Source organism: Rhincodon typus, chromosome 2 (genome assembly GCF_021869965.1).
Source record: "Rhincodon typus isolate 14 chromosome 2, sRhiTyp1.1, whole genome shotgun sequence".
Classification (NCBI taxonomy): Eukaryota; Metazoa; Chordata; class Chondrichthyes; order Orectolobiformes; family Rhincodontidae; genus Rhincodon; species Rhincodon typus.
This window is the reverse complement of record NC_063333.1, coordinates 73,082,344-73,094,120: the sequence shown is the minus strand read 5'-3', so window position 1 is coordinate 73,094,120 and position 11,777 is coordinate 73,082,344. Positions and strand designations below refer to the sequence as shown.

At 41.0% G+C, this 11,777-nt stretch overlaps 1 protein-coding gene across 1 annotated transcript in view; it reads left to right on the top strand.

Annotated features, from left to right (window-relative positions):
- LOC125485456 overlaps window positions 1-9,987 on the top strand; it is a 28,380-nt gene extending 18,393 nt beyond the window's left edge. Inside the window, exon 2 of the mRNA XM_048608368.1 lies at window positions 9,795-9,987. Within this exon, the coding sequence (XP_048464325.1) occupies window positions 9,795-9,987 (193 nt within the window). The remainder of the gene's footprint in view (window positions 1-9,794) is intronic.
- Window positions 9,988-11,777: the final 1,790 nt, after the last annotated feature.

Here is an 11,777-nt window from a genome sequence, read left to right as displayed (position 1 = left end):
TGTGTTCATCCAGCTCTACACCTTGTTATCTCATATGACTGTTGACCCTATTTTGACACTATTCAGTAAGTTTGCGATTGATCTTGGGCTTCAATTCTACTTTCCTCCCTTCTCCCCATATTCCTTGATTCTCCGAGAGACTAAAAAAAAATTCTATCTCAGCCAGAAATGTATTCACTGATGGGGCATCACCCCTCTGGGGTTAAGAGTTCAAGAGATTTACAAATCATTTTGAATGAAGGAATTTCTCCTCATCTTAGTCCTAAATGAGTAGTCCCTAATGCTGAGACTGTGCCTATGTGTCCTAAATTCCCTAGCCAGAGAAACAACCTTCAAAGTCTTGCATTTTTTCAATTACTATTTCTCCCTCTTCGAAACTCCAGAAGATATAGGTCCTCTCATCATAAGACAGCCCGCTCAACCCAATTAATTGAGTAACATTCCACTGAATGCAATGCTGATTGAAAGTAATATGTATCAGGGTGCCATTGAATGCTTGTGCCACATTCAATTGAACAGCAGTACAGGGTGCATCAGTCAAAGCTGTTGCTCAGCTGAAGGATGGAATTGGTGGCTGTAAACATGTCTGGTAGTGTCTGTGGATTGAGGGCAGAAAGGTATATTATTTGTGTGCATTGCTCTCATTTAGGAGATGTACAAAGAAGGTAAAGTTCAATTGGTTATACTGTGTTTTCTGGTATTCTAAAGAACTGTGTTGAAATGTACTATTTTTTAAAGTATAATTTTAATTGTACTTTTAAATTGAGAATGATTGTTGGGAACAGAATTGAATGGTTTTAACCTTTGCACTCTCATTTTAAGATGCTGAATTGGATTGAGAATAATTCCCTTTATCCTCTTTGTTGGAAATTTATCTGTGAGCAGAATTGCCCATTGATGCCCAATTATGGGTCATTGTGTATCGTAGGCTTACACCTGTTTTAAACAGCACTTTCACTTTGAATTTTAACATTCAACTCATTTGTCTTTTTAAGCAGCTGTGGATTTGAATCTTCTAATGGTGCTCCTAAACCGAAAATAAAGACTTCTAATCTGCCTGGCCACTTGCCTCCTTATGTATGCAATTGACAAGCACATGATCATGGAGTGTTATACTGGGGAAAAAATAAAGGCCTATTCTCTTCCAATTTGAACCTGAAGCTGTTACAGTAGGTTTAGATTAAACTAAGTTTCCTGTGATGACTGATTCTGTCGTTCAAACAGATGAAATTAGATTTCTGGTCTTTGCTTTGTGAAAAATTTATTTCTTGACATTAAGGAACTTTAGTCTGAACATAATTGAGAACAGAAACTGTGCTAGAATTAGTATAAAGCTTTCATTTCCATTTGGCACTTCACTAAATTCGATATTTTAGAAAAAAACTCATGTTATGCTTACGTTGTACTTCTGTTTAAACAGAAGTTGGTTATGACATAACCAAGAGGAGAATGTTCAGATAAATGGCAAGTGACAATATCTTATTTAGCTTCACTTCATTTCAACAGCATCAGTAGATTGAATGCTTTTGTTACTGATACAACAACAAAAAAAGAAAGAATCTCAAATTTACTTTCAATTTTCAGAGTTGAAGATTATATATTACTTTATGAAGGGGGAGGTTGTGTTTAACTGTGTGACATCTGTTAACTAACGCTTAAAAATTTAAGGGACTGTTAGCTGTATCCAGCTCTAATGGTGAGTCAGCCACTTGGGATGCACACATTTACTGAAATATATTTCTTTTGAAATTCTTAGATCTCTCTCCCGAGAGATAAGGAGCCAGCATTTTTAGATTGGTTCCTGAAAAATAAATCTTTCCTTTTTAACTTTAGGTGCACCATGAGTGCATTCTGGAAATTTTTAGAAACTGTGATTGGCAGAAATACTTTCACAGCAATTATAAATAGTAGGAGAGTGACGGAGACAAAAGTTGTGTCTCCACTGGGGAGTAAAGTGGTGAGTTGAAATGTTAGGTGGAATCTTCCCAGGCCCTGAATGATGTGAGCAATGACGAGTCAGTTAAAAAAAATGGCAAGATTGCAAAAATAAACTTTGTAATGTAGAGAAAAAATGAGTCTGATTTTCAAGACAAGATTTTAACAGTGAGAAGAAAATCTCGTTATTAAGCAGCGAGGGTCTATTTGCGTGCATTAACATCTCCTTATTATCTCTTCATGCCCCCTTTAAATGCAAGTTGCTTTTCCAGACAGCAGAGAGAAAATAGTTAGCGACAATGTCTGACTAGAAAGTCTGAGCAGTTGTTCCAGTTCACAGCTTGTTCCTCTGGGCCTCCGTCTTAGCCAGTCTTATCCCCGTCATCTCAGGGCACACTACATGGGAAGTGATTGGCTGCAGCCAATGTCCACAAAAGTTGGCATCAGACACACAACAGCCTCACCACATCATAATGGCACATCTCTAACACACTGATAATAGTTCAGTACTGCAATTTGGAGCACAGTCGCACCTTAGTTTGCAACACTCCTGCCAGGCCAGTTTGCCCACAGGAGCTGTTACCCATCTCATGCATTGGAACAGGGTACATTTTGGGGCTCTTTGCTTGCTCTCTTGGTCCCTACTCACTTTGCGTCAGTGTGGATGTTCACAGCATCACCACCTTATCCTGTCTCATTCAGAACTGACAGTCGCCACGTAAGCACAAAGCCAGACAGCTTGCCATAGTTTCTACAGTGATAAGCTCTACGACACTGCTCCATCAATCTCTCACCTGCAGCATGCTGCAGCAGTTTATGCAGCAAACACACTATGACAATCAAATCCGTATGTCTTTCAACCAAATAGCCATGCCTCAATGTCCTTGGGTCTAATGTCAGTCAGGATGTCTAGCCACAGTCAGTCAGGGACATTATCTAATTTCAGTCTAGGGGCTTAGTTACAGTCAGTTGGTTGCTTGGGGCTTTCAGAGTTAAGGGTTCTGTATTATTACGGATTGGGGATGGGCCATGGTCAATCCTGTTGGTCCAGGGATTAGCTACACAGAGATCAGCCTGGGATTTTGTCACTCATTTACAAGAAAAGAGGTGCAAATTTGCAGTAATGGATTGAGGAACCTTACTAAAAGGGTTGGCAGTGGATAGGCAATGGCTAATATTTAAGAGGTATGTATGAATTACAACATTTATTCTTTCCTATCTGGCACAACAGTAAAACAGGAAAAGTGACTGAACCATGATTTACAAAAGAAATTAAGAGTAGTATTAGATCAAAAGAGGACACATATAAAATTGCCAGGACAAGCAGCAAGCCTGAGGTCATAAAGCAGTTTAGAATTCAACAAAACAGAAAGATTGATCAAGAGAGGTAGAGTATGAGCGTAAACTTGCAAGGAACATAAAAACCCCTTATTGTAAGCGCTTCAATAAATATTTGATGAACAAAAGATTACCAAAGACAAAAGTAGGTCTTTTACAGTCAGAAATGAAGAAATCATAATGGGTATCAAAGAAATGGCAGCAGAATTGAACACACAATTTTGTTCTGTCTTCACAAAAGAGAACACAAATAATTGCCCAGAAATGTTAGAGAACCAAGACTCTAGTGAGACGGAGGAATTTTAAAAAGTCAGTATTAATTGAAAAAAAGTGCTGGGGAAATTAATGATGTTAAAATCTGACAAATTCCCAGGCCTTTTAGCCTACATCCCAGAGTATTAAAGGAAGTGTCCCTGGAAATCTTTCAAAATTGTATCAACTCTGGAACAGTTCCTATAGTTTGGAGGATGGCAAATGTAATCACACTATTTTAAAAAGGAAAGAGGGAGAAACAGAGAATTACAGACTGGTTAGCTGAACATCAGTAGCAGGGAAAATGCTAGAATCTATTACATAAGACATGGTAGCAGAAAAATTAGAAAGTATTAACAGGATTAGACAAAGACAGCACGGGTTTATGAAATGGAAATCATACTTAACTAACCTTCTGGAGCTTTCTTTTGAGGATATAAGCTGCTTTTCTGTCACCTTAAACATTAGTATTTGCCAACATGCTTTTTTAAGCAGTGATAACAAGATGTAGAGCTGGATGAACACAGCAGGCCAAGCAGCATCAGAGGAGCAGGAAGGCTGACGTTTCAGGCCTAGACCCTTCTGTTTTTCTTGCGTGATTGGGGAGGGGGATGGGCATCAAGGTCTCAGTAATTCTACCTGACCTACAATCTCCTACTGTATTTATGTGACATGGCATGCAGTGGTATATGGCCCACTGTTTCAGAGCCCCATGTGAAAGTGTCCCATGGCCCTGTTGTTGGAGTCTTCCATGTCCCATGGCTACACTAAACTGTCAGTTGTGAGTCATATAATTGGTGACTGCTCACAACTGTTGCTCATATTCCCACATAGGTTTATTGGAACCACCAACAATTGATCCAACCACAGCAGGTGTTAACACCACTGTGGCCGACATACAATGAAGGCACTGACAAATTGAAGAGGAACAAATATGCCAGCAAGTGCAGAACCAGCAGCAACCTCGATCAGCTGCTGAACAGCCTCCATTTGAAGACGTTGCCATACAAGGTCCGCCTCAACGTGTGCAGGCAATCCAGAGACTATTGTCCCTAAATCCATTTCCTCCAGAAGAGTTAGACATATTGCTACAGCACACTGAGGATGTCCCAGAACACTGTCTCAGAGCTGTGCCATTGCTGCAGCAGGCTGAAGATGTCCTGGGACACTGTCATTGCTGGAACAGAACTGGCAGTCTGAAGTAGCCATCAAAATGACAGCTGTGCTAAATGTGAATGTAATTGGCTGCTTTCAAGGATCCACCAGAGATCTGTATGGATCTCTTGACCCTCAGCATACAAAATGCATCAAGGCTGTGACTGTGATGCAATTTGTGCTAGATCACACTGCCTCACCTTGTTTCCCCATGAGGGTAAGGTCGGTACTGCAGCTTGAGCAGACTCTGCCAACATCGCTGTTTTTCCCTGAGTGAAGAGTGCTATAGATTATACATGTCACATTGAAAACGCCATAGCATAATGCAACTGACTTCATCAATAGATAAAGATTTAAGTTGATCAATATACAAGTCACTTGTGATCATTGGTACCACATCTTAAAGTACCTTGGAAGCTGACCCTGGTGCCTATAGCCTTGAAAGCTCTCAAGTTTCTACTTAACTTACAGGGCTGGATGCCTTACAAGGATGGCGGCTAGAAGGTGAGAGCGACCTCTGCAATCATGGCTGATGACTCTATTATGTAACTCCTTGACTGAAGTCGAGAATAGGTACAATGCAGCCCATTTTCCCACCATAGTGGAGTAGACAATAGTCTTCCTAATGATCAGGTTCCAGGGCTTGCATTGGTCTGCTGGGCCTTTGCAGTACGCTCCAGATAGAGAGCACTGCATAATTCTAGTGTGTTGTGCTCTATGCACCTGGAGCAGGCAAAGAGGGGATGTGACAGACACTGAAGAGTGGAATGGCAGCAGTCTCCCTAGGAAGAATATGAGGACACTGAACTTATTTCAAAGTTCTAAATTTTGTACTGCAATGTTTTAACGATCATCACAGCAGGAGGTGAAATGTCCGTTGATTTCTGTGAGCTGATGCATAGAAGTTTGCCTTCACCCTGCACTGTGATTTCATTGGCAGCTCCACCTTTGTCGCAGGCAGCTATCATTCTTAGTGCCAAGCTCTGTTCTTGTGTGAGCTGTCACTGTGCCACCACTTCCACAATTCCAGTTCTTAACAATTTCAGATGGGTTACCCCAACCTGTTAAGCTCTTAGGTAAGAAGGGATGAACTGGCTCCCCTTCTTTATCCGTCCATGTTCATAATTAGTTAAAACAAGGTTAATTTAGAAAGGACCCCTTTCCTTGTGGATTCCTTTTTCTCTGACTCAATGAACTTAATGGTTTGAAAAATCTCAATTTAACCAGGCTTTCTTAAATTATCCTAAAGAGTGAGTTTATTAAGTACAAAATGTGAGAATAAAAAGTAATGCAACACATATATGCACAGATCATAAATAAAGTCAAGTCCAAAAATATAAAAGCTTAAAAAGTTTCTGATTTTGTTTGTGAAGAGCAGAAATATTACAGGCTGCGGGTGTTGCAGTAAAAGTTACAGGTGTTGGTGATAGTTTAGTTTAACTGTCAGCTTCACGATCCTTGGTTTTGCAGATTGGTTGAGATTCCGTAGTTCTGATTCCTTTTAACCATAATTGATGCCAGCATTTAGGTGGAGGGAACTTCCTTTTGTTCCTTTTGTCTGGTTTTATAGCACTTGGAGTCAGAGAGTACCTTTACATGCAACACAGGAGTAACTAGGAAATAGTTCTTTGACTAACAATTGAATCCATGCTGGTGCACACCAGAGCATTCAGTCCCATTTCTGCACTCCATTAGAGTTGAAATTGGCTTTTTAACCCCTGTTCTTCTATATTCTTCAAAGGGTAAAACACAAACTGTGTTTGCTCTTTGGGACAAAATCTGCAGGAGGTAGCTTGCTGTTGAACAGAGGGTATACAATTCTAACAGGTCTGGACAGGGTAGATGTAGGGAGGATGTTCCCGATGGTGTGTGTGTCCAGACCAGGGGTCACAGTATGAGGATTCGGGGTAGATGATTTAGGACGGAGATGAGGAGGCATTTCTTCACCTAAAGAGTGGTGAGCCTGTGGCATTCATTACCACAGGAAATAGTTGATGCCAAAACATTGAATGTATTCAAGAGGTGACTAGATATAGCACTTGGGGCGAATGGGATCAAAGGTTATGGGGAGAATGTAGGATGAGGCTATTAAGTTGGACGATCAACCATGATCATGGAGGATGGCGGAGAAGCTCGAAGGACTGAATGGCCTCCTCTTGCTCCTATCTTCTATGTTTCTATGTCATCAGCCCCTTGTTACGTTTGTAGTCGTAAGAAATACATTCCAGAGATAGTAGGAACTGCAGATGCTGGAGAATCCGAGACAACAAGGTGCAGGGCTGGATGAACACAGCAGGCCAAGCAGCATCATAGGAGCAGAGAGGCTGACGTTTCGGGCCTAGACCCTTCATCAGAAAAGGGGGAGGGGAAGGGGGTTTTGAAATAAATAGGGAGAGAGTGGGAGGGGGATAGAAGAGGGATAGAGGAGAGGATAGGTGGAGAGGAAACAAACAGGTCAAAGAGGCGGGGATGGAGCCAGTAAAGGTGAGTGTAGGTAGGGAGTTAGGAAGGGGATAGGTCAGTCCAGGGAGGACGGACAGGTCAAGGGGGCGGGATGAGGTTGGTCGGTAGGAGATGGAGGTGCGGCTTGAGGTGGGAGGAGGGGATAGGTGGGAGGAAGAACAGGTTAGGGAGGCATCGTTGTGGCACTGCAGGAGGCCCAGGATGGACATGTCGTCTGAGGAATGGGAGGGGGAGTTGAAATGGTTCGCGACTGGGAGGTGCAGTTGTTTATTGCGAACCGAGCGTAGGTGTTCTGCAAAGCGGTCCCCGAGTCTCCGCTTGGTTTCCCCGATGTAGAGGAAGCCACACCGGGTACAGCGGATGCAGTATACCACATTGGCAGATGTGCAGGTGAACATCTGCTATTTTATATCTGCAGATATTGTGTCTCTGTAGCAGTCCTCTTTTTTAAAAACACGTGTGGAATTAAGGGCTGAAAATGTCCATCGTATTACAATGTTCTGACCTGTCATCATTACACCATCCATAGAAGTCAGTGGAATTTACTTGGCTGATATTTGGTGAAATTCAGCCTGTCTGTCTTTAAGGAGCAAGGGGAATCATTAAACCGCCTTTGTCTGGATTTTCATTTGCCTCAAGTTGCTGGGAACTGATTTCCAATGCACCACCACCCCCCAATAATATCTAATTCCAGAAACTTTCTTCCAATTATTTTGAATTCTGTCCTGAAATGCTTCCTGATCCTGATGGAGTCCAGGTTTGCCCTACTCCTATTCCAAGATCCTGGAATCTTTTGTTGATGTTCAGAAAAAAAAGGACAACATCCAAATGGTCCCAGATTCCAGAAACTGTTCCAGAGTTTTCAGAAACTTCCTTTCTACTAGTGTTGGAACTCCTCACCTGCATTCTCAGTGCCGTCAGGTTCATTTTGCACTGCTGACAGCTTTTTATCCCTGATAACATTACTTTGCATAACACCCACTTTTATAAACCTGCTGGCCCACCTTCTATGATTGATTGGTATTTGGCAGAGCAAAGAAGCACATTTGGGCAGGGGAAGAGGTCAGGGTGATAGATTGTAATTGCCACATCTGGAATTAGATATGCAAAGAAGTGAGAGGGAAATCTGGAGGATTTGAATAGAATGGCAAAACATTCTGTAAGGTACATAGCCTACTCTGGGAATGTTTAAAGTTGATTTTTGAGCATTATTTTGCTAGCCAAGTGTATTAAGGGATACGGGGCAAATGTAAATGCACACTTAAATCATAGATCAGCCTTGAACTAATTGAATGACAGAATATATTCAAGGGGCTAAATGGCCTACTCTTGCTCTTATGTTCCTATTTAATTAAGTAGCATGAATTTAACAGAATAGGAGGCTATTTGAGTTTGAAATATTTCCAACTAATAGGTAACAGGAATTAAAGAATATATTGTGAAATATTTATTAACTTGATATTTTACACAGTAGGCGTTATCGTAAAGATATCGATCTTTTAAATGCTAAATATTTCTATATGTATTCAGCTAACACCACCGCTGTAATAGTCATTACTTTTGAAATATGGGGAATTCAAATGTTTTGCAAGTTGGAATATTATGTTGCATGTATTCATAACTGATGAAAATTGAGAAATATGTTACTGCCTCAAACTAATGGATTGATAGGCTCTGACCATAAATATATTATAAAAAATTCTGTCTGTTGTGACTGTGTAACAAATGTTGAATTTTAAAATCTTAAAGGACCATAACTGCCTGCGGTATGATTATGCTGCTTGATGAATGTAACTGCCATTTAATATTTTGTGGCTGTACAATAAAAATGAAATGTTTAGAAGATAAAATTCCAGCAAAATCATAAAATGAGATTTCACAACATTTTTGCTTATTTTATATTTCTCCCCTCATAAAGTCTCCAGTTCATAAATGTTTCTTGGCCAAGATGATACTTAGGTAACATTTGCATCTACCCCTAAATTCATTACTGTGCCATCTATGTGCCATTGCTGTGTAAGTGCAACCTTTGCACTTCACTCACTTCCCTATTCACAACTCAAAGTGCTTGGTTTTTTTCTTGAGAGATAGTAAGAACTGCGCATCCTTGATCTATCCGTCTTCTCTCCTACTTATCTCCCTTTCATTGTTGCCTTTTTGACCTGTCCGTCTTCTCTCCGACTATCCACTCCTCCCACCTCACTGACCAATCCCCACCACTGCCTACCTGCACTCAACTATCACCATCCCACCTACCTTCCCCAGTTCCACCCCTCCTCTCTCTCTTTATTTCAGACCTCCCTTCCCCCTCCCCCATTTCTGAAGAAGGGTCCCAACCCGAAACATTAACTTTCGTGCTCCTCTGATGCTGCCAGGCCTGCTGTGTTCCTCCAGCTCCACACTGTGTTATCTCTGTTTTTTTCTTGATCCCTTTTTGGCAATTTGTCCCAATTCCAGAACTAGCTTGTCAGCATTAACACTATGGAATTGCATACATTGTGGTTTGCACATTGCTAAGGAAATATGCCACAACATTACCCTAATAGAAATTTGGTCTTATTGACACTTAAAATGTTGGCCCTGAAATAAAAAAAATTGAGATATCGATGCTTAATATTAATATTGTTATACTAAATTAATGTTTCTTACAGGTTGAAAAACATCAGTAGATTTAAAGATTTCCTGTCTCGACTTCACTTCGTACCAATTCCTGTCTATGCGCTGGGAAACTGGATCCCTGCGATATTCTATGCCTGGAGATGTCAACAGCACAACTGTGGGCTTGCTCAAGTTGTTTTCACTTCGGCAGGTATAATGAATGGTTTTCAAAGTGAAACATTTTAATGCTTTGTGGTTATCTTATACACATGAATCTAATCTTGAACACACTGCAATTAACCTAATTGAAAAATATTTCTCATAGTTATATTACTGGAATGCAAAATATAGAGATATGTAAAAACCGGATTAATAAAATAAACTAATGGAATGGCAATGTTAAAAATGTCAGCACAGAATGCTAAAAAAATGTTGAAGAGAAGCTAACCATGAGATACGAACCATGATTTTGTAAAAAAACATTAGAAGGAAATACTGTCAACTGTGTTTGTGGAATGCCAAATGTACATGCCTGTTTTCAGGAAAGGAGACAGCAGAAAAAAACTTTTTTTTTCTTGCTCTGTATAAAGGATTTATGAAATAGTATCAAAGTGCATTAAAGGCATTAGTATTTGTCTGTGCTGCAGAGAGAATTCTCATCCAAAGCAATGCCATTAGCACAGATTTTTTAATCTAGTGTTTTAAACTATATTGAATTATATTAAAGTAAATTGAAGTATATTAAAGCTTCCTTTCAGAATTTCTTTCTTTAGGGATCATGTTCCACATCTGTTTTGGTAATTTTCTTCATGGTTGACGTATAACTTAAATTGCCATAGAGTCATACAGCACAGAAACAGACCCTTTGGTACAACCAATCCATACCGAACATAATCCCAAACTAAACTAGTTCCACCTCCCTGCACCTGGCCCATAACCCTCCAAACCTTTCCTATTCACGTATCTCTCCAAATGTCTTTTAAATGTTGTAATTTGTACCCACCTCCACCACTTCCTCAGGAAGTTCATTTCACAGGCGAACCACCCTCTGTGTAAAAAATTTGCCTCTCATGTCTTTTTTAAATCTCTCTCCTCTCACCTTAAAAATGTGCCGCTAGTCTTGAAATCCCCCATTCTAAGGAAAATAAAACAACTACTATTAACTCCATCTATACATCTCACTATTTTATAAACTTCTATCAGGCTGCCTCTCAACCTCCTACGCTCCAGTGAAAGAAGTCCAAGCCTATCCAGTCTTTCTTTATGACTCAAACCTTCCATACTTGGCATTACCTGGTAAATTTCTTCTGAACCCTCTCCAGCTTGATAATATCCTTCCTTTATCTGGGCGACCAGAACTGGACACGGTATTCCAGAAGAGGCCTCAGCAGTGTCCTGTACAACCACAACATGACTTTCCAACTCAAAGCACACACATTGTGTTCTTCTGAGACTACAAATGTCACAGCATTAATACAGTGTAGAAGGGGGCCATTCAGTCTGAACCTTAACTGCTCACTGTGTTTTTAAAAAAAGGTCTTCATTACCCTGAGATAGTAGGAACTGCAGATGCTGGAGAATCTGAGATAACAAGGTGTAGAGCTGGATGAAGCAGGCCAAGCAGCATCAGAGGAGCAGGAAGGCTGACGTTTCGGGCCTAGACCCTTCTTCAGAAATGGGGGAGGGGAAGGGGGTTCTGAAATAAATAGGGAGAGAGGGGGAGGCGGATAGAAGATGAATAGAGGAGAAGATAGGTGGAGAGGAGACAGAAAGGTCAAAGAAGTGGGGATGGAGCCAGTAAAGGTGAGTGTAGGTGGGGAGGTAGGGAGGAGATAGTTCAGTCCAGGGAGGACGGACAGGTCAAGGGGGCGGGATGAGGTTAGTAGGTAGGAGATAGGGGTGGGGCTTCAGGTGGAAGGAGGGGATAGGTGGGAGGAAGGACAGGTTAGGGAGGCGGGGATGAGCTGGGCTGGTTTTGGGATGCGGTCGGGGAGGGGAGATTTTGAAGCTTGTGAAGTCCACATTGATACCATTGG